The sequence below is a fragment of the Athene cunicularia genome, assembly GCF_003259725.1.
Source record: "Athene cunicularia isolate RWA chromosome Z unlocalized genomic scaffold, athCun1 chrZ_part1, whole genome shotgun sequence".
In the NCBI taxonomy this organism is placed as follows: Eukaryota; Metazoa; Chordata; class Aves; order Strigiformes; family Strigidae; genus Athene; species Athene cunicularia.
The window spans coordinates 6,362,415-6,385,400 of NW_020799142.1; the positions used below are offsets into that span (position 1 = coordinate 6,362,415).

Below are 22,986 nucleotides of genomic sequence, written 5' to 3' on the forward strand. Positions count from 1 at the left end.
TATGACAGGGCGACCTGCTTACTGGATGAGGGAAAGGCTGTGGATGTTGTCTACCTTGACTTTAGTAAGGCATCTGACACCGTTTTCCCACAGCATTCTCCTGGTGAAACTGGCTGCTCACAGCTTGGGTGGGCACACATGTTGCTGGGAAAAAACCTGACTGGATGGGCAGGCCCAAAGAGTTGTGGTGAACGGAGTTAAATCCAGCTGGCGGCCGGTCATGAGTGGTGTCCCCCAGGGCTCGGTTTTGGGGCCACTCCTGTTTAACATCTTTATTGATGATCTAGACGAGGGGATCGAGTGCACCCTCAGTCAGTTTGCAGATGACCCCGAGTTGGGTGGGAGTGTTGATCTGCTCGAGGGTAGGGAGGCTCTGCAGAGAGACCTGGACAGGATGGAGCCATGGGCTGAGGCCAACTGCAGGAGTTTCCATAAGGCCAAATGCCGGGGGCTGCCCTTGGGCCACAACAACCCCCAGCAGCGCTACAGGCTTGGGGAGGAGTGGCTGGAGAGCTGCCAGTCAGAGAGGGACCTGGCGGTGTTGATTGACAGCCAGCTGAACAGGAGCCAGCAGTGTGCCCAGGGGGCCAAGAAGGCCAGTGGCATCCTGGCTTGTGTCAGCAATAGTGTGGCCAGCAGGGACAGGGAAAGGATCTGACTCCTGTACTCGGCACTGCTGAGGCCGCACCTCGATTTCTGTGTTCAGTTTTGGGCCCCTCACTGCAAAAAGGACATTGAATGACTCGAGCATGTCCAGAGAAGGGCAACGAAGCTGGTGCAGGGTCTGGAGCACAGGTTGTACGGGGAGCGGCTGAGGGAACTGGGGGTGTTTAGTCTGGAGAAGAGGAGGCTGAGGGGAGACCTCATCGCCCTCTACAGCTACCTGAAAGGAGGGTGCAGAGAGCTGGGGATGAGCCTCTTTAACCAAGTAACAAGCAGTAGGACAAGAGATGATTGCCTCAGGTTGCACCAGGGGAGGTTTAGACTGGATATTAAGAAGTATTTCTTTCCAGAATGGATTGTTAGGTGTTGAAATGAGCTGCCCAGGGAGGTGGTGGAGTCCCCATCCCTGGAGGTGTTTAAGGGTCGTTTAGATGAGATGTTGGGGGATATGGTGTAGGGGAGAACTTTGTAGAGTAGGGCTGATGGTTGGACTCAATGATCCCAAGGGTCTCTTCCAACTTGAATGATTCTATGGTTCTATGATCTATAGACAACCAGAGGTAATAGCCTTGCCTATTGAGGTTTACTTTGTGGTTCCTATTGTAACTAAGTACAGAGCTTCACAAGTTTGCTGAATTTAAGCCATTTCCAATGCCATAATGCCCACATCAGACCAAGCTTTCTTCAAGTTTTACTAAAATAGTCACCACTGCAAAAACCCCACAGCCCTATTATAAAAGATGAGATTGCAAAAACCTAATTAAATTTTGTTCAATATAACTGAAGGAATTCTAGGAGATTGGACTTTATTTCTTTGACAACAGGTAAGTCAGTGGATTTCAGCCAGGTGGCTTTAGCTTAGTTACATATCATTGGAGATTGCAGAAGCACTAAACTTTCAGTGACAGAAATAGGTAGAAATTATACTTTAACAAATCACAAGATGGTGGGTCAGGTATCTTACACTAATCACCCTGTGTTTTTGGTTTTTTTTTCAAATATCTTAATCTTTGTTATCATCGCTGTCCGTATTTGCTAGTAAGGTGAAATAGTAGGTGAAACACTAGATCCCAAACATCTCACCAGGTGTCTTACTGGACAGATAATTTCATTGCTTGCAAATTACCCAGTTATAGCAGTGATAAGCAGAGCAAAAACATATGGTGCTTATATGGGAAGTACTTACTAAATAAGACAGGATCATTCATGAAAATGTAAGGGTAAAATAATTACTCAACTTGTGCACCAAATGAATTCTGGATCCAAAGGATTCAAATCGTAACTCCATAAGTCACCATAACTACAGCCTAAACTAATCCATATAAAGCTATGTCACCCAATTAAGACTGTAGTCAACCTTGCCCGCACTCCTAATAACTCATCATTTCTGTTCCATGAACTAGACTTGAAATGAAGTTTTCTAAAGAGAGTCTCAGATCTGTGCTCAAGGTGTAGTAAACAAGGGTTGATCAGAATCAGAAACCTTTTCTTTCAGCTCACTGAAGTAAGGGTATGGCACATCAAGAAACAAAACAAATATATGCCCCTTTCTGGATGGGAAGCAAACCCATACAACTTATCATTCTTTACTTTTGTAAAGAATAGGTGACAGTTTGCACAGGTGTTTGCAAGACCTCCTGTTTTCTTCTCTCTTCCTACAGAAAGCAACTGAAAACATTTATGACTTACTCAAATCTCTAACACACTGACCAACTCTAGCATCTCTGGAGCATGGCATTCTCCTTCACACTTCTTTCCCAGGAGTGCCTATTCAATCATTCACCTCTATCTTCTTGGGCAGGAGATTCAAAGAAAAGAGATCAGACTCAAGCAAGTACACATTCTTCATTTAAACTGGAAAATCTGAAAGTAGTTATCTGAATATCCTTCCTACATTAGTAATTTAGTCATGAATATTATTTTTCAACAATGGGTTGAAAAAATCCATCTTTCCCTTCTGATGGATAAAAAAGTTAGGAGAAAGTAAAAACATTTTGACAGGAACAAAACTGTATCTAAGTATCTTTTTATAGTCTGCTCTTCTGTTATTACTAGAAGTAGTCTATTCTGGAGAGTCAGATAGATCAGCAAAAAAATTTTTGCTACTCTGGTTCAAGCTTCATGGATGGTTCCTATCAGTCCTTGGCAACACTCTCTTCTGCTCGCTTTGGAAACTCTTCTGGCAATTGTTAAAAGAGCATGCTCAAGATTTGAGCAACTCAGAAACAAAAAACCTCTTGGTTTGTAAAAGGTTTGCGTTTTTGTTTGGCTTGGTTTTGTTTAGTTTTGGGTTTTTTTTTTAAATCACAGTTGAAGTCATACTAATCTAAGATGACTTCACCTTTAAAGGAGTAATAGTAATTTTCTGCTTGGGTCAATGCACTGCCATATGATAACAAAGAACAAATTTACAAATTTCAAGGTTTCCCAACACATTTATATGCTTTAATCAAAGAAGCTATAACAACCTGTTTTGTGAACCTTTTCTTGAAATTCATCAAACTGTCTTAAACGAATAGCATTTCTTGACAGTGGCTTCACTTTGTGGTAGAACTCTTTCTTTTCAAGACAGCATTTGTCCTAAGGTGTTTTTTTATTAGTTGAAGATGGCTGTTTTCTCTAAATAACTTTGACACAAGCTTTGTAGATAGCAGAAGACCCTCCTGCCTCACTCTGGTTGGTCTCTATAAATGAGATAGAGAACGAGACCTCAGTCCTTCCCATATACATTCACTAGACACATCCACCAAATACGATCAAGTGTAATTCCCTGTTGCATCGCTTAGTTTAGATGGGAGGAAAACAATGTTCATCTTTTCAGAAGGACTTGTGACCTCTGAAAGCTTAAGTGAACCAAAGGGTATTGATAGTCAGAAACACAGCATCAGTCATGCTTCTCTAAAATCACAAATGCTAAGTTTCACTCTAGCCTAGTACTGCTGAAAACAGCTCTAGGAACAGTCTCAGTAAGCTGAAGAACCAAGAATTAACACACCTGAAACAGCAAAATATTTACCTTTAAAAAAACCTAAGACTCAAAGGAGCACAAGAGAGACAGCAGTGCTTCAATTCCATTAGTAGTAAGGCTACAACTGTATGATCTTACAATCATAAATTCTGTACATTGCTGAACAAACTAATGCCAGAAGTTAATTCCCTGTGACATCAGTAAAATATTTTGCAACCTGACTGAAAAAGTGCATTTGGTACAAGACTGATAATGCAGAGTAAATGAAGCACTGTTAACAGTCAGTAATCTGATGAAAGATGAGATGAACAATTAAACTCTTAGCAGATTTCTATACAGTAGTAGTGGAAAAAAATGGGTTACTGACTTATTTCTTTGCACATAAAAATTCTGTAAAAAGGAAGTACATGGACATTTTTCCATGAACAGTGACAGAATTATATTTCTGAAAAGGAGTACTTTAAACTAGGTTTCAAATTAGAAGTGTTGCAATGTCAAAGATTAACTTAAGCTACTCACTTATACACAAATGGAACATTAACTGCTAAACTGAAAATCTGTAACAACTTTAAGGGTTTTGAAAACAGATCTTATACTGGTTTATATTTAGTTCCTTCAAAATTAACCAGTTCTTCAAAAGTTCAATTTGAAAAGCACACATATAAAGAAGCATATGCATCACATTGGCTGTTTCTTGCTACCCTCTAAGGCAAACAAACTTAAAAGTACTAGACCCACTACCTAATAATGAGACATTAACTGTGGAACAGATTTGGTTTAGATATATGGTCCTTTAGAAGCTTGATAAGGGCCAATAAGACAAAGTTAAGCCTGCATACCAATTCTCAAAACGGTAACAGTTAATTTTCAGGCTAGCCCCATGCTTTGGTTTATATGTAAACTAGTCTTTAACTTGCTATGTTCAAAAATGAGTCAGAAAGTGTCTCAAAACAATTTGCTGATTTTCATGCTTATAATCACAATAAGGTACTGCAAAAATTTGAAAAAAGACATGGAAAATAATCCTTCACTTCATTACTGATCTCAGTAACTGAATTCTCCACTTTTCAAAAACATAAAGCCAGACTTCATGCCTTAGCAGTTCCTTAGTGATACCACAGCATGTATTTTACCCTCAAAAAGGTTCCTGTTAAGACAAATGAAGAAGATTGACGCTATCTTTTCATTTATAAAATCTTAAGGAAATTGATTTGCTTCATCTAATACACTGCTATCTCAACTTCTTGAAAGAGAGGTGACTAGCAACTCGAAACTGCTTACATCAAATAGCTAATCTTTCAAGCTGTTCCTAAGGACCTTTCAAGACCTGTGGCACTTCACTGGGAAGTTTTTAATCTGAATTTTTAATCTATACTACTTTTAAATTAAGAATTTTCAAATGTAAAAACAGAAAGAGAAAGAGGAAGACTAGTTATAAGTGATGAAAAAATAACAGGTTAGTACAGTCTTGATCAATGCACAAGCAGTTCGCAGTTCATGCAGAACTGGCATTTCTGGGAGCTGAGGCAAACAAAAATAAAGTCACAGGAAGCTGCTGAATGAACTGCTGGGAGGTACAAGTTGCTCTCATTAATAAGGATACACAAACTAGAAAGACAGTGTGCCATACAACAGTGTTTTTAGCTTATTCTATATAGAGATAAGGAAAAAAGTCATGCAAACTATTTCTAAGTCTTCTCTTTAAAACTCATTTTGCTAATAGTATTTGTTTAAACATAAACTGATGCTAAAAAGTAAAATTAGACATGATTAAGTACATAAGTATATCTTTGAGAGGTCTAGAGAGCCTGTGAAAATACAAACCCAAGAATGATTACTATTAATGAACAAATCATTTAGAACCTGTATATTTCCTACTTGAATACCTCTAAAAGCACATAATGTACTCTAACATACATGTACACACAGAGCAACATTCAGTCTGCTTGAATTTATTGTCACAGTGAAGAATCTCTAACACATTTTAATAATCTTTCACAAAAGAATCTCAAAGAAAACATCAGCAGTAGTATTACAGATAACTAATAGCAGTGACCTAAAAAAACACTGTATTGTCATGTTTAAATAATCTGCCCGATTTTCATAACTTGCAGAAAAACAGTTAATTCAGCATTAAATTGATTTCAAAGATGAACAATGAATTATTAATGTCACAAAAACATAAATACACTTTAATTTCATACCTCAGACTCAACTATCCTTTTAAACAATTATCTGCGGCACTTGTCTTCTTGGGGACAGCTAGGAATCCAGATTAGCTAGCTAATCATCCAACTTAATAACATGGTTCAGTTTGTATCATAACAAAGGGATATTTCACAACAGTCCAGGGCTCAGACTTCAAGACAAAACTGAAAATATTACGTGTTTTATAAGTGTCTTTAATAAGAAAGCATGAACACTCAACATTGAAAAGCAACCCAATTAAGCTGGCTTCTGCTCAACACTTGATCTTCAAAGACTTGCAGTTGTGCACACTGTTCTTTTTACATGGCAACTGCTTAGTCTTGAGTGATTTAAGTGTTCTGAACTCAGAATGCCCATATTCTTTGAGAAATAAAGTTACAGTGTATTAACAGAAAGGAATACTACTGGCATTTCATAGAAAATGTTCTCCGGGCACCTGAAGGTATTTAATGTATTACAATGCATCATATCTCTTTTGATTTTACATTTTATATGAGAAAGTGTAAAAGGTTTCTGGAAAGAGTAATATGATACATAATTTCAAAGTTCTACTAACTGGAATTTAACATGTGAAATATGCATCTTTCTAACCTAAGAAATAAAATTCAAAATATTACAAAATGTAATAATTTTGGAAGACAGAATTTTGATTTCACATTACTATACTGTTCTCAAAAGATAAATTACTACCTTTAAAACTGATGTGGAGAGAACTATTTCAATTCAAGTTAAATTTACAACAAAGTTTTTTTTAAAAATAATTGTTAATGGGAAACACTGAACAATTTTTAAACTCTTGATGCACAGTGGTAGTTATAATCTACCAACTTTTCTTACATGACATGACAGTATTTATAAAGCAGCAAACTCTAGAGAATGTTAGTCTGAATTAAGTTTTGCAGTATTTAAAAAAAATATACTGAATTATCACACTGGTGAGTCTACAGCATTGTTTTCTTTACCCTGGACATCTTTCTTCAGGCACTGACAAATTTATTCCAAAACAAAACTTCAGAAGAAATACATGTAACTTAGATTACCATAATCAAAAAAGCAGCAAAGATTTTTTTTTCCCCCAGATAACACTTTACAAAGCTAAATTAATTTCAGACTGAAAGCTCAGAAGTTCATACAGACTTTGCATCTGACATTTTCCATTCCTCCACATAAAACTTAGATTTCCTTATGTGTTCTACAATCCATCGTCCCTAAACTTATTCAAAGAGTAAGGCACAAAAAGTAAAATTAAGACCAGATCAGGAAAAAAAGCTCTTTCAAGATGAAATAAACTATTAATAGAAGAAATATTTTTGGGTTTTTACTCATCTTTCCACTGATAAGTACTGACCTGGGAAACATTCTTCTAGTCAATTGTTATTTGAACAAAAGTAGTAAGTAATGAGTTTTGATTAACCTTTAACACTTCCATTTGAAGTTTGCTTAAGGAACAAAAAACATGACTGAATTCAGTCAGTGCTTTAGTTGCTAATAAAACTAACACATCAAATGTCTAAACTTCAGTTGCTTTCACTGAAGTAAGTGGATATTCCTTCAAAAAGGGAAAGAGTTCCATTGGTTTCACTCAGGAACGTGTAGCAGAAATTCCACATACAAAAAGATCCATATGTTCCTGCACTTGTTCTTAATTTCTGTTTGGCAATTATGAAGTAGGCAATAATAGGAACATTCTGAACATTACTGAAAAGTGATCTTAATATGAAAACAGGAACCATGGCATGCACTATAAGCAACTAGTACTATATAATGCAATTTGACTAAGTTATAGAAAGAAGCAAAAAATACCTGTACTGAGCCACCATGTTTGTCAGCTGCTAGGTGAGCCCTCAAATGATGTGGATTAGTTTGCTGTGAGTCCCAAGCTGCCCTATGGTCTGTTGGCTATCGGTTTTGAATGCATTAGAAATATATGCAAAAGAAAAGGAATTCAAAAATAAACAATTCATGTATTAATTACATATTATTTTTTAAAAGCACAGAAGCAATAAGTACTATGTACACACAGACTGTACATTATCTGCATACTTACATATGCCTACACATACATTTTCATAGAGAAGTCCTTAAAACTCTAAATTCCTATTAAGAAACAAAGCCCAACACTACCCTATAACTTAGCTTAGGTAAGTGGACACAAATCTAAATTCCTAGTGCTTTTACCACCTTGGTCATTACGTCAATTTAAAAAAAAAAAACAACAAAAAAAAAACCAACACAAATGAAAATGTTATGCATACATGTTAGAAACGTATTAGATGATATAGCTTATGAGGGAACAGAGAATTAAAAACAGAACTAAAAAAAACTTGAAGTATCATCAGCAGAGAAAAAAAAAATCACTACTAATGTAAGCTATGTTATAGCATCAGACAAGCAACCTTTAGTGTTTATAGATACAGAAATATATTAACAAGGACCTTAAATCAAAGAAAAAACAAAGAAAACCTGGAGTGAGTTTTATTTTGGAGTTCTAATAAAGGCAACAACATAGCACAAATCATTAGACAAAAGACAAAGTAATGCTGATAATCTTGCATGAGCAGTTTACCTGATTTTTGGATTGTTGTATTTTATCTCTGTGCTGATATGCTTCTCTGCTTGAAGACAGTGCAGGGTCTGAGTGTACTGAACCCACTGGAGTAGGCTACAAATATAAATAATATGTAGCAACTGGTAAAAAAATAAATTTCTAAGTCTTACAAAAAGTTACTGGTTTGTAATACCAATTAGTCTTTAAATCTGACAGTTTCCCATAACCCAGAATTAACAAATTCAAGCAAAAGCTTCACTACGTATTTACTAATACCAAAGAGAAGGAAAGGCAAACCAACACTCACATAATTTCATGAAGTAGCAATTCTGTATATTATCAGACATTGATTTGCTGAAAGACTTTAGGCTGGTATTTTCAGCAGTTAACAGTTAGGACATTCTGATAAAAGCCTGAAGAAAGGCTTAAAGTAATGTTTAACAGTAAACACTGAAAGAAGTTTTAGTAATGAAATACTACGATTCTTCCAGACATAAACCGAAGTTGATCAACATACACACACGATCTCTTCCTTACTTATTAAGAAGCAGCAAGGAAAAATTTGAGGTGCTGAAAAATTAATCTTTTACCCTTTCTTTAAAGGATATAAACACAGTATTTTCTGTAACTTTAGATGCACTGCAATGGAAACTGATGTTCTATATCATATTTCATTAGAACAGTGCATATATAGACAATTTATTCACAATGAACTAATAAATATCTGGAGTACACCTCAGATGCAGAAGTGGTTGCTCTACATTTTAAAAATACTGGGAGCAAGAAAGTCTCCAAAGCAAGAAATTACATGCAATTATGACAATCAGCTCCAAAGTTTTTAAATTTCTTCAACAGAAAGTCTTCAAACCTCAACCAGTCTGAATTCCTACATCCTTGTTTTGAACAGAGATTTACTCTGATATTAAGAGTACATGTTTGGAAAGAGATTCAATATGAAAAATCTCAAGCCAAAAGATGTTTGAAAATGCATCTGAAAAGTTTGTAAAAGCAGCTGTTCATAACTAGTAGCAGCCACAAGACTGAAATTCAAGACTAACACTGGCTCAAAACTGATCACACAAAGAAAACAGTATATTACTAATAGCTTAACTGTACTCACCAACTGTTTGCCAATCCAGTCATATTCATAATCAAACACATAGTCTTTCTGAACAAGTAAGTCTGTGAAGAGGTTTTTTAAGTAGTCATAGTCCGGCTTTTCAAAAAAATCTAGACTTCTTACATAACGTAGGTATGTTGCCATTTCCTCTACATAAAGAAGAAATGTACATAATTGCCATAACTGTTTTAATGGCACTCAAAAACCAGTACTTACTACATTTTAAAGCAACCTCTACCTCTCACCATAAAACCTGAACATTTGTTCACCATGAATCTGTGAATTACCAGAAAGGTTACTTAATAGTAATAATATTCAAGATATACTGCCATATTTCATTTTCCCTTTGCATTATCTGTCAAGATCTTCCATTCAGCCTCACAACTCTGGTGCACAGTGTGACAAAAAAAAGCAGAAGAGAAATGCCTCTACTTTTCAGTTGTGGGGTTTTTTTGTCAATTAATTGTACAAAGAAAAGCCTAAGGAAAATAAGTGGGTATATGAATGTACAGTGTAGACTATATCGCAAAGACCACCTGTTACTGGAATGTAACCTTCCTTTAAAAGGAGATCCACACACATGCTCTAAAGTGGGCAACTCCAATTGTCCTGACAAAAACCACTAGGTGTAGGCTCTGTTGAGCTGGACTATAATATGACTGTGGAATGCTGCAACAGTGCTGAATGTTTCAGTCATCATGTTATGTGAAAGTACTGAGCCAAAGTGGCAAATATCCTGAACAAAACACTGACTTCTGACCAGTGGCAGTTTAATATCACTGTTTAAATACCATGTCAGCACACAAATGGCAATTCGTTAGAGTAGGTGTTACATAGAAGTTATGATTCTCCCTGTGGTGAAAAGAACCACAGATTTCTGAAAGGGCCTATATCTGTACAGTTAAAAGGAAAGAGCATTCCTAGCCATTAAAGGGTATGAAGCCAGGGTATTCTAGTTAAGACAAGAGTTCCAGCATAAACCTCTTGGCAGGTGAGTAGAGCATACAGAAGTCCCATTCTTGATAATGGGATTAAAACACAAAAGGCTTTTGAGACAGTAACTGTAAGGAACAAACAGCATGTGAATTGCTCTAGGGGATGCTGCCCAGAGAAGCGGGAGTGTATTGAAGGAGGCACCCCCACACTTCTTTGCAGCTGCACTGTCTGGACTCTTTAGACAAGGCTCAAAGGGGCAGACATGGACTGAGCTGGCCCCATCCTGGAGCCGTTTGTGGCTCCATAGTGTAGGCCAGACCCCGTTCATGCACTGCTAATGAACTGACAAGGGGCAAACCTTCCTGACCTGAAGCCAGATGCAACAAAACCTGTGGGACCAGAGAAAAAAAAGCTGAAGCTGAGCAGATAGGCTAATCAGTGGGATGAACTTAAAAAGGCATCAGAAAATTTTGCTCAGCACGCCCACCATCGAAGCCAGATCCGTATGCACCCACCACCAAAGAACTGAAGACAGGACCAACGGGACGCTGCTGGATCCATGGTTGTGACCATTCTTGCAGCCCTATCCCACATCCTTGCTTTATTTCTGCCTTTTCCTTCCATTCTGTTCTACCACTACTTCACTTTTTTTTTTTTTTTTTTTTTCAATTATAAAAACCTGGTTTAGGTATACAGTACTTCACCTTGTTTGTGTCTTAATCTTACTCTTGGGATTATATCGAAACCTTCCCTGACACTGGATTGGGACGCTGCCCAGTCTCAAACCAAAAAGGCCCCAAAGTACAAGAGAAGACACCTCTATAAGGCCAGAAAGTCAGAAGAAAAAGTTAAAAATAGATGCCACCAGCACTCACTGATCCTATGAAGAGGAAGCAAAAGAACAGTATCAGCGTCAAACAGAACAGTATTACTTGTACACTCAACCTGACCCACACATCACATTCCACTTAGTCTGGAGAATCTGACATTTTATCTTTATGCAAGAAGTCTATCTTCTGACAGAGGGTGGCTGAGAAGTGCACAGGCAGTGCTAAGATTGACGTGTGCCAAGTCAGACTCTTTCAAAGATAGTGGGGTAGAAAGACAGTAGAGAAGGTTTGAGACCAGTTTGATAACAAAATTGTGAGGCAGTGTCATGTTAGTGCTGTCAAGAATGCCACAGGAGGAATTCCTTGGCACCTAAGGTCCAGCTCAACAGACAAGCAAGACTCTTCAGCAATACTAGCCAAGATCAGTGTCTGAAGAAGGAGAAATGTTGCAACATTGCTAGGGACCTCTTTAACCATACTTCCCAATGTAAACTGGAGATCAAAGCATATAAGGCATGTCTTTAGAGTTATGAAGCCTGGAACTGAGCCATTTAATGCAGCTGAATCTGCTACAACTGACTGACTCCAAAATTCAAATACATCCTTACCATGCATTTGAAGGAGAAACTCCAGATATTAAACCTTTGCTCATATTTTATACAAGGCTTGAAACAGCAGTACACTCAAAGACAGTACAGTTACATAGAACAGCAGATGAAAGAGGTAAGTATTTCACATGTGACAAATCTTTCAGAGATACTACAGAGTTCTCTTGCCTTACAGAATATCAAGCAGCTAAACTAGTCTGCAGGCTGACAGAAAAGAATTGAAATGACAGCTGGTGTACTTATTCCATGTCTTAAGTGACAAGGAGGACAGAAAAAGGTAGAAAAACCTTGGACATTTGACATGAAAAAAAATTCCGTGTACAAGAATGCATTTATTCTGAAATGTACATATGTACTATCAAAGAAGTTTATTTTTTGTGTTCTCCAAGTTCATGTATCTTTTCCCTGCTCCATTTTCAGATCCAGTCCTGTCAACAAGCATGTACTTCACTAAATTTGGAGGAAACAGTCAACTAGATGTATATACTCATGCATAATTATTTCCAGGAATTGCACCATATACACCTGAAATTAGAGGTTTAAAGAAGTCTATCAACTACATAAAAATTAACATGCAAGACATGCTTGCATTACTGGATGCAGAAGATGCCAGAACAGGTTTTTTTCCCCCACATTCAAACCCTGGCAACTCACTAAACACATGTTCAAGCATTTACTCTAAGTTCTGTAACAGAAATCAACTTCACTTTGTACTTTTTTTAATACACAGAAGAAAGTGAAGTGAAGTGAAAAGTGTAAGAAAAATTGATAATGGACTAATTTTTACCACAGGGTTGGAAAGAAATTCAAAAGGCCATACAAAGCACTCCCCTATCCCACAGCAAATCAGTTACAGCCTTGTCTGTCTGGTTTATTTTCACACAACTCCCATGAAAGAAGCTCCATAGTATCCCTGGCAATGGCAATCCTCTCATGCTCTTCACTATATTGAAAAACAGGTGTTGAAGTCCAATTTCATTGATTTGGATTACGTGCAATACTTCACCCTAGCTGATGTAGATGTGGCAAACTCATTACTTTCATGTTTGTAGCAGCCAAAAGGTACAGCAGAACTTCTTTCCCTCACAATCTTGATTAAAACAATCTTAATTCCTTCAGTTTGGTGATAGGTGGAGCTAATACAGCACACAAGCACACCCACTTCTTTATGAGATACTCTTAAAACAGGATACATTTTCCTGAAGTACAGTCCCCCAAACTGAACATGCTGCTTAAGCTGAGGCTTCAGAAAACCGAGAGTAAAAGGCAATTCATCCATTTTACAGACTATATCCTGTTTATACAATCTAATTCAGTATAGAGGTCTTTTGTTTTTAAAAATACAGCAGCATGACACTTAACTTGCATTTATTTTGTGACTGAGTCACTACCCAAGGAACCTTTTCATACTCAGTAATTCTTAATTTGGATTTGACCCTATCTTCATATACTACCTTGAATATGATTTATTGAACTGTACCTTGCATTTTAAGACTGTATTTGTAATCTTTAAGGAACCCTTCACTCTAACCCCACTGCTGAGCCTACAAATTACAAATTTATAATTTTCAAGTTTAATAAACATTCTCAATTATATAGGGCACTCAGAAATACTGAACAGATCCAGCATAGATACCTGTGAAATATCATTTCATGTTTCAACATGTTTCAGATTGTTGCCAAATGTTTAACATTTGAAATTGTTGCAATGTACTTAACTATTTTAAACTGGTTTAAACTCTTCTTCCCATAGTAGATTCCTCTTGATCATGCTTTTAAGGTTACTTCTGAGGATATTTAAGAAGAGCATCAAAAGCAAAAGTACAAAGATTTCATGACGTAAAACATATGCCTCCTGTCCACAAGGCCTGTTGTGGACAGAATTTTCTTTCTTAAGAGGAAATCAAATCAGTTTGTCATGAGCTAGTCTCAGATTTGCCCATCAATGGTACTGTGATCATTTGCCAAGGTGTTTACTTTTTTCTGGCAAAATTGTGCCCATGCCATATGTGTATGTCCCCTGTCCTAAGCTGATTAGTTCAGCTTTTAAAAATTGTTATATTTGCTTCTCTCCAATTTTCCAATACTTTACTGATTCTCTGTGCACTTAAAAACTAGAAGTGATACCTGAAGCTACTTGCAAGTATTTTTTCAAGATGTTCCTAATGAAGTTTGTTCAAAAAGATGTATGATATCAGGTATGAGCTGAAACGGCTTGTAAAATTTTATGTGTGAAGATCCAAGTGTAGACTAGTTGATCACTGTAAAAGTCTGTATAATAATTTTTTGTTTCCTTCAGAAGAATCTATCTTTGAAGAACACCAGCACTGGTTTACTGCTTCTTCAAAGAATAATTCTTATATCTATTACCATAATAATTACTATAGTACATAATACCCATATTTGGAAGCGCTATTTCATTTATTTTTAAACTTAAAATTAAACTATTATCTATGCCAGTTATAATTTCTAAATCAATATAAATTTGTATTAACAGCAGATATTACCTGGGAAGTTTTCACACAATACTTCTATTGGGGTTGCTCGTTTTGTGTCTCCAATTTTCTGATAACGTTCTTTCAATGTATCAGCCTATGATACAAGAACAAAACAAGCTTCTGAAGTTACACAGCTTGCAGACAAACTTTCAAAAAGAGAAGCATCATGGCAGGAAAAGCTGATGATCTGAAAACAGGATAGAGGGAGATATAAACACCACTACCTTTAAACCTTGCCATGGAAGGCTTCCTCTGAGAAAATACATAAACATATGACCTAAAGCTTCCAAATCATCTCTTCTGCTTTGCTCTGAAATGAAATTAAAGTATTATTAGAATATTCAATCTACATAATTTTACATAATATTTAAACAGTTAGCTTCAAAATTATGTAAAAAATAACTAGGAGGTATAAAGTACTTGAAATCAAACTGGGCATGTGGAGGGCTTCTTGTGTGCTATGGACTCCATTGAGAACACAGCCAAAACAAACAAAAAAAAAGCAGATGCAGACTGTAGGTATAGTCACATCAACAGTGCTTTAAACAAGTTATCTCTCTGTAGGAAAATGTTAAAATATATTTTGACCTTTTACATATATAATTGCATTTTAATTCCAATAGCTTTCATCCATTAATTGTGAACTTGAAGCAATTTAAGAAACCTTTAATTGAATTTGTTTTTCCTGTATAAAGTAATAGAAAAACTAGTATGTTTCTCAGGGACCCTTTATAGAATTTCTGAGGAAGCCAAAGGTGACTGAAGAAGTCTCAGAAGTTGTATTACTTAATCAGAAAGCAGCATGGAGGGGACATACAACCTGCTCTCAAATCTAGCTGACTTAAAAGCTAAGTTACAGAAGACAATGTCTGGTATGGCTACAATTTTTCATCTGTAGTAGAGCAGTGGCAGTCCTTCAAAGAGTTCTCACAAGGTTAAAGAAAAAGCAAAGTAAAACAGAATGCAGTGCATTCAAAGTTTTCAAGGTACATTCCATTTTATTTTTAAATTAAATCCACTATTCTCAGGAAAACTGAATTTAACAGAGATGAGTAGAAATGACTAGTAGAAAACAGATTTTTACATTTTTACCTGACTTCATTCTATACTGCTGTCAAAACAACTGTTAAAGTATATTATGTTTTGTAGTAATAGGTAGTATTTACCTCTAACTCTGATTTCCTCCCTGACACAAGGCAGAAAAAATAAATATTAACATTGCTTCTACTCAACATTTTCACAAAGACAAACCCACTATGCTCTGACAGCAAAAGAAATAGAGCAGAAAAGTCAACAAAAAAAGATTGTTATATTTTGAACACAGGGAAGTTAACAAAGCCAATCTGGCTTTGATGTGATCCTTACAAAATCTTGCCACAAATACACTGGACCTGAAACATAATTCTTAATCTTCATATTAACAGAACAATTTATTTGTTTTCCATCCCCATCTCCTCATTTGAAGACTGAGTAAACACATGCTAGCAAATGAGTAAGAAAACGCAAAAAAAAATGTACGGTATTTCAGAGCATGGGCTACATTTAGAGTGCTGCTGTGTCCACTCTTGTCCATTGCTGTCATCTTCCTCAGCAAGCGCTCTCCGGACAATCTGGTCCTATTTGAATTTCCTGTCAATCCTGCAACATCCCATTTGTTGACCAGATGCTATCCTGATGCAACCTCATACATTAAGAGGAAAGAAGGAATAGGCAGTAGAGTTCTGTGCCTGACAAGTTTCTGTATGTGAAAGAAACATTTGACTCCAGTTGCCTTCAGAAATCCTGTGCTCTTTACGGGACGGAGTGGATCTGGAGATAAGGAGTATTTCATGAGCACTGCTTGTGACAAATGTTTTATGCAAGGCAGTGCGTTTTATGTAACAGATCAGTGGTAAGATGATGGCAAAGCATACAAAAATGTTGCAACGGCAAACAGATTGTCCATCTATGGTTAACGTTAAGGCATGGCCCAGAAGAACATATTTGAAAGTTCTGTTTGGTCTTTGCTAAGGGACAGTAAATTCTCGCATTTGCATTACCTTCTACAGGTTATGATGATTAAAAAATTATCTCTTCAATTGCTCTTCACGGAGAGTCCTTTCTATGGAAGGAGAAACTCAATCTTTATTCTGAAATTATTTCTAATTAGAAAGATTTTTTTTTTTATTTTTAATGAGCTTTGGACAACTGGAGACATTTCTGTAGTATAATTCTGTGGGAACTACACTTTTAGGATATCATCAAGAATTTACGTGAAAACTTTTTTTGTTTTAATCTTTGGGGAAGGGGATTGTTATTTAGAATTGTACTGGGTCTGGCTGAACTGGAATTGGCTTTCCCCTATAGCAGCCCTGACGGTGCTGTGTTTTATGCTGGGAGCTGGCAGGGTGTTGGTAGCACCCTGGTGTTGTGGCTGCTGCTGAGCAGTGCTTACACAGCACCAAGGATCTTTCTGACATTTCCCCCAGGGGGACGGGGTGGGTAAGATCTTGGGAGGGGACACAACCAGGACAGCTGACCCAACCCGACCAAAGGGACATTCCATACCCTATGACATCTGCTCAGTATAAAGCTAGGAGAAAGGAGGAAGGGGGTGGGGTCACCCTTGGTCCTCCGAGGCAAACACTGCGTATTGGAACCCTGCTTCCTGAGAAGGCCCCACAGCGCCTGTCCATGGGAAGTAGAGAATATGTTTGCTTTTGCTTCCATGCACGGACTTTTGCTTCGCTTTGCTTATGTTAAAACTGCTTTTGTTTCACCCACAAGGGTTAGTTTATCTTATCTCCCCTCTTTACCCTATTGAGAAAACAAGGGGAAAGGGCGGGGGGAGTGCTAGAGCGACTTGGTGGATACCTGGCATTTAGCCAGAGTCAAACCATCACAGTCTATTCTGGTGCCCAACATGTGGCAAACAACGTCAGTTTTACATTAAATGTGCTGTAGCTACAGTAGTTATTAAGCAGCAAGCTCTTGTGCTGGTCACGGGTTTGTTTATTGCACTGCTTATCTTTATTTTTGTTAAGCTCGAAACATGCTGCAAGGAATCAGGAACATCATGAGTGGTTTTATTTTGCAGGCTCCCGAGGTTACATTACATCCTTACATTAGCTCTTTGATACTCTCTATTAATGATGTTCGCCTGTTGTAGGTTGTGTGGAACTCGGTATGCTTTTGGTGTAAAAGAACACAAATTTTGAGTGAATCGGTGCCAAAATGTGCTCTGAGACAGCCTATTCCTGGGTGGCAGGGAGAGTGGAAGGAATTGGGCAGATTCCTAAGATGGTTATCACCTCCTGTAGCCTGGGATCTCACCCCTGAACAGGCAAACAACCCCACAAAACTGACACACCATGTGATAGAGGGGTGTCTTGCCTATCCCAATGAGAACCAGCAACTTCTAGCACTTTACTGGGGCCTGGCCTGTGCTTACCGAGCTGAAGTTCAGCACTCTCAAAGGACTGTGGTTGACATGGGAACTCAAACAATAACAACAACAATAACAGAGATTGCCCCAGTAGTAAATAAGAAACAATGGATAAGGAGAACAACAGGCCATACCCTCGATTAATAAGGGAGGAGAAAGAAAAGGAAGAAGCTGGTCCTTCAGCAAAGGTACTGGAAGAGGGAATAACAGAACTGAAACAGGAGGCAGAAACTACCCGGGCCCTGACGTCATCAGAACTGCGAGATCTGTGGAAAGACTATTGCCGCCAGCCAGGTGAGCAGATCACTGCCTGGCTGCTGCGATGCTGGGATAATGGGGCAGATGTTCAGCAACTGGAAGGTAAGGAAGACCAACAGCTCCGTTTCCTTGCTAGAAATCGAGGAATTGAAAGGGGAACTGGAATGGAGACAGCAATTTGCAGTCTGTGGAGACGGCTCCTTTCAAGTGTTAAAGCAAGGTATCCTTTCAAGGAAGATCTTACGAACAACACCCCAGGGAAGTGGACTACTGCAGATGAAAGTGTCCAGTATCTGAGAGAATTAGCAGTGCTGGAAGTCATCTATGGTGATCCAGATAATTATGAAGCCCCTAAAAATCCAGAGGATGTCCTATGCACATGGGCCATGTGGAGGAAGGCGATTAAAGGTGCGCCATCCTTGTATTCTGCCGGCTTGGCCGCAATGCACTACCCAGAAATGGATGCAGGAGGAGGACTAAGATGTACGCCAACTGTGGAGGCAGTCTCTTCCTGGCTTCAGAACTTTGAAGAGAGTCTTGGTACCTTCTCATCTCTACAGGCGAGTGCCCTGGATGTTAGGAGCTCCCCAAGAAATCATTTCTCTTCTGTCCCAGTCAGGGGGAAAGGGAAGCCAAGGCGCATGACACGTGGCGAACTTTGGTTCTTCCTACGCGACAGGGGAAGGACATGAGGAAGTGGGATGGTCAACCCACCTTTTAAGTTGGAAGCACTTGTACATGAATTGCGAGGAAAGACCCCTGCCAAGAAGAAGACATATAAGAAAGTTGTTAATGTAGCTGGTGTAAAACCACAAGAAAGTAACCAGTGATCTCCCAGATCCAGGAAGACTGAGATCATTTCCCTTGACCCTGAAGAAGGAACCTGTGGCCTGGCACAGCAAGGGTCAGACAGTGAATACTCTGACCAAGAATGGGAATAGAGGGCCCCTGCCTCCAGCCAGGAGGAGGAAAGGGATGATTGGGTGTATTGGACAGTGTGGATTCGATGGCCTGGCACATCAAATCCACAGAAGTATCAGGCTTTAATTGACACCGGGGCACAGTGTACACTAATGCCATCAAGTTATAGAGGGGCAGAACCTATCTGGATCTCAGGATTGACAGGGGCTGTCAAGAACTATCAGTATTGGAGGCCGAGCTTAGCTTGACTGGGGACAAGTGGGAAAAACATCCCATTGTAACTGGCCCAGAAGCCCCTTGTATCTTGGGCATTGACTATCTCAAGAGGGGATACTTCAAAGACCCAAAAGAACACCGATGGGCTTTTGGTGTGGCCAGTGTGAATACAGAAAAGGTAAAACAGTTGTCTAATCTGCTTGGCCTCTCAGAAGATCCTTTTGTTGTGGGACTGTTGCAAGTTGAAGAACAACAGGTGCCAATTGCTATGAGGACCGTGTACCGACAACAGTATCGTACAAACCGAGACTCTCTGGCTCCAATCCAAGAACTGATTCGTCAGCTGGAGAGCCAAGGTGTCATCAGTAAGACACATTCACCATTTAATAGCTCAATATGGCCGGTGCAAAAGTCTGACGGAGGGTGGAGGTTAACAGTAGACTATCGTGGCCTGAATGAAGTGACGCCACCACTGACTGCTGCTGTGCCAGATATGTTAGAGCTCCAATATGAATTGGAGTCAAAGGCAGCCAAGTGGTATGCCACAATCGACATTGCCAATGCATTCTTTTCAATTCCTTTGGCAGAAGAGTGCAGGCCACAGTTTGCTTTCACTTGGAGGGGTGTCCAATATACCTGGAATCGACTGCCCCAGGGGTGGAAGCACAGCCCCACTATTTGTCATGGACTAATTCAAACTGCACTGGAAAAGGGTGATGCCCCTGAACATCTACAATACATCGATGACATCATTGTGTGGGGCAACGAGGCAGAAGAAGTGTTCAAGAAAGGACAAAGAGTAATTGAGATTCTTCTGAGAGCTGGGTTTGCCATAAAGAAAAGCAAGGTCAAGGAACCAGCACAAGAGATTCATTTCTTGGGAATAAAATGGCAAGATGGATGCCGTCATGTGCCATTGGATATTGTCAACAAGATAGCAATTATGTCTCCACCAACCAACAAGAAGGAAACACAAGCTTTCCTATGACTCGTGGGATTTTGGAGGATGCATATTCCAGGTTACAGTCAGCTTGTGAGCCCTCTCTATCAAGTGACCCGAAAGAAGAACAATTTTCAGTGGGGTCCTGAGCAGCAACAAGCCTTTGAGCACATCAAACAAGAGAGCTCGGGCGGTAGCTCTTGGACCTGTTCGGACAGGACCAGCTGTGCAAAATATACCTTACACATCAGCTGGGGAGCATGGCCTCGCATGGAGCCTCTGGCAGAAGATACCAGGTGAAACTCGAGGTCGACCATTAGGATTTTGGAGCCGGGGATATCGAGGATCAGAGAACCACTATGCTCCAACTGAAAAGGAGATACTGGCAGCATATGACAGGATTTGAGCTGCTTCAGAATTTTTTGGTACAGAAGCATAGCTCCTCTTGGCACCACGGTTGCCTGTATTGCATTGGATGTTCAAAGGAAACATCCCTTCCACACTCCATGCAACCAGAGCTACCTGGAGTAAATGGGTAGTGTTAATCACGCAGCGGGCTCGACTGGGGAAACCCAACCATCCAGGGATCCTGGAAGAGATCATGGACTGGCCAGAAGGTAGAGATTTTGGAGCATTGCCTGAGGAGGTGGCTCGTGCCCAAGAGGCACCGCCATATAACAAGTTACCAGAAGATGAAAGGCGTTATGCTCTCTTTACTGATGGATCCTGTCGTGTGGTAGGAAGCCATCGGAAGTGGAAAGCTGCTGTGTGGAGTCCCACAAGACAAGTCGTTGAGGCCACTGAAGGAGAAGGTGAGTCAAGTCAGTTTGCAGAAGTAAAAGCGATCCAACTAGCCCTAAAGATCACTAAATGGGAGAAGTGGCCAGTACTATATCTCTACACGGACTCCTGGATGGTGGCTAACGCCCTGTGGGGGTGGCTACAGGAGTGGAAGAAGACCAATTGGCAGCACAGAGGTAAACCCATCTGGGCTGCTGCACTGTGGCAGGACATCGCTGCCCGAGTGGAAAACGTGGCTCTAAAGGTGCGTCATGTAGATGCTCATGTGCCCAAAAGGCGTGCCACTGAAGAACATCAAAACAATGAGCAAGCAGACAAAGCTGCCAAAATTGAAGTAGCTCGGCTGGACCTGGACTAGGAGCACAAGGGTGAGCTGTTTGTATCTCGATGGGCCCATGAAACATCAGGGCATCTTGGCAGAGATGCAACGTACAGATGGGCTCGTGATCGAGGGGTGGACCTGACCATGGAGGCCATCTCACAGGTCACTCATGAATGTGAAACATGTGCTGCAATCAAGCGAGCCACACAAGTAAAGTCTCCCTGGAACAGAGGACGATGGCTGAGTTTTCAATATGGTGAGGCCTGGCAGATTGACTATATTGGACCACTGCCACGAACATGCCAAGGCAAGCGCTACATACTCACCATGGTAGAAGCAACTACGGGTTGGCTTGAAACATACACTGTAAATCATGCCACTGCCCAAAATACCATCTGAGGTCTTGAAAGGCAAATTTTATGGCGGCATGGTACTCCTGAAAGAATTGAATCAGACAACTGGACCCATTTTTGAAATAATCTTGTAAACTCCTGGGCAAAGAAACATGGCATTGAGTGGGTGCATCACATCCCTTATTACCCACAAGCATCTGGAAAGGTTGAAAGATATAATGGACTGTTGAAGACTATGTTGAGAGCATTGGACAATGGGGGATGGAAGCACTGGGATATAAATTTAGCCGAAGCCACTTGGCTAATTAACACCAGAGGATCTGTTAACCGTCCTGGTCCTGCCCAAACCAACCCCCTTCTTACTGTGGGAGAAGATAAGGTCCCCGTAGTACACACAGGGAGATGGCTGGGGAAGGCAGTGTGGATTGCTCCTCCCTTGGGAAAAGGAGAGCCCACTCGTGGGATTGTCTTTGCTCAGGGACCGGGATGTACTTGGTGGGTAATGCGGGAGGATGGGACTACTCAGTGTGTGCCTCAAGAACATTTAACCTTGGGGGGAAAGTAATCTGTGGGATGAGTTGTATGTTGCAGGAAGTGATGGAGGAAGTAGGAATGACAAAGAGTGAACCAGATATGTACAATGACAACCCAAACCTAGCTGGTGCTGGAGTCCAACATTCAAGCATACTTCTGTCCTGAACATCTATCTGGACAGATGGAAGCCAAGTCACTGAACATCTGGAGGAGTGAAGAAAGCTTATGGAATGGATAAATGAATATTATGTGGGAACTGGGCATAACGTAAATGGTATGGAATAAGGGGTGGAGACTGTACTGGGTCTGGCTGAACTGGAATTGGTTTTCCCCTATAGCAGCCCTGACGTGCTGTGTTTTATGCTGGGAGCTGGCAGGGTGTTGGTAGCACCCTGGTGTTGTGGCTGCTGCTGAGCAGTGCTTACACAGCACCAAGGATCTTTCTGACATTTCCCCCGGGGGGACAGGGTGGGCAAGATCTTGGGAGGGGACACAGCCAGGACACTGACCCGATCTGACCAAAGGGATATTCCAGACCATATGACGTCTGCTCAGGATAAAGCTGGGAGAAAGGAGGAAGGGGGTGGGGTCACCCCTGGTCCTATGAGGCAACCACTATGTGTATTGGAGCCCTGCTGCCTGAGAAGGCCCAACATCGCCTGTCCATGGGAAGTAGAGAATAAATCTGTTTGCTTTTGCTTCCATGCACGGACTTTTGCTTCACTTTGCTTATATTAAAACTGCTTTTGTTTCACCCACAAGGGTTAGTTTATCTCATTTCCCCTCCTTACCCTATTGAGAAAACAAGGGGAAAGGCGGGGGGGAGTGCTAGAGCGAC

At 39.9% G+C, this 22,986-nt stretch overlaps 1 protein-coding gene across 10 annotated transcripts in view; it reads right to left on the minus strand.

The window, feature by feature from the left end:
• Positions 1-22,986, minus strand: part of CSNK1G3 (casein kinase 1 gamma 3) — an 82,464-nt gene that overhangs the window by 13,413 nt on the left and 46,065 nt on the right. For 6 of the 10 annotated variants that reach the window (XM_026865522.1, XM_026865515.1, XM_026865521.1 and 3 more), the window contains 5 exons: positions 14,604-14,689; positions 14,389-14,473; positions 9,508-9,656; positions 8,406-8,501; positions 7,643-7,738 (listed from right to left, as the gene is read on the minus strand). In XM_026865522.1, coding sequence (XP_026721323.1) covers positions 7,643-7,738; positions 8,406-8,501; positions 9,508-9,656; positions 14,389-14,473; positions 14,604-14,689 — 512 coding nt within the window. Of the gene's footprint in view, positions 1-7,642; positions 7,739-8,405; positions 8,528-9,507; positions 9,657-14,388; positions 14,474-14,603; positions 14,690-22,986 lie in introns of all 10 variants that reach the window. The other 4 variants (XM_026865524.1, XM_026865523.1, XM_026865519.1 and 1 more) reach the window with 3 other exon arrangements.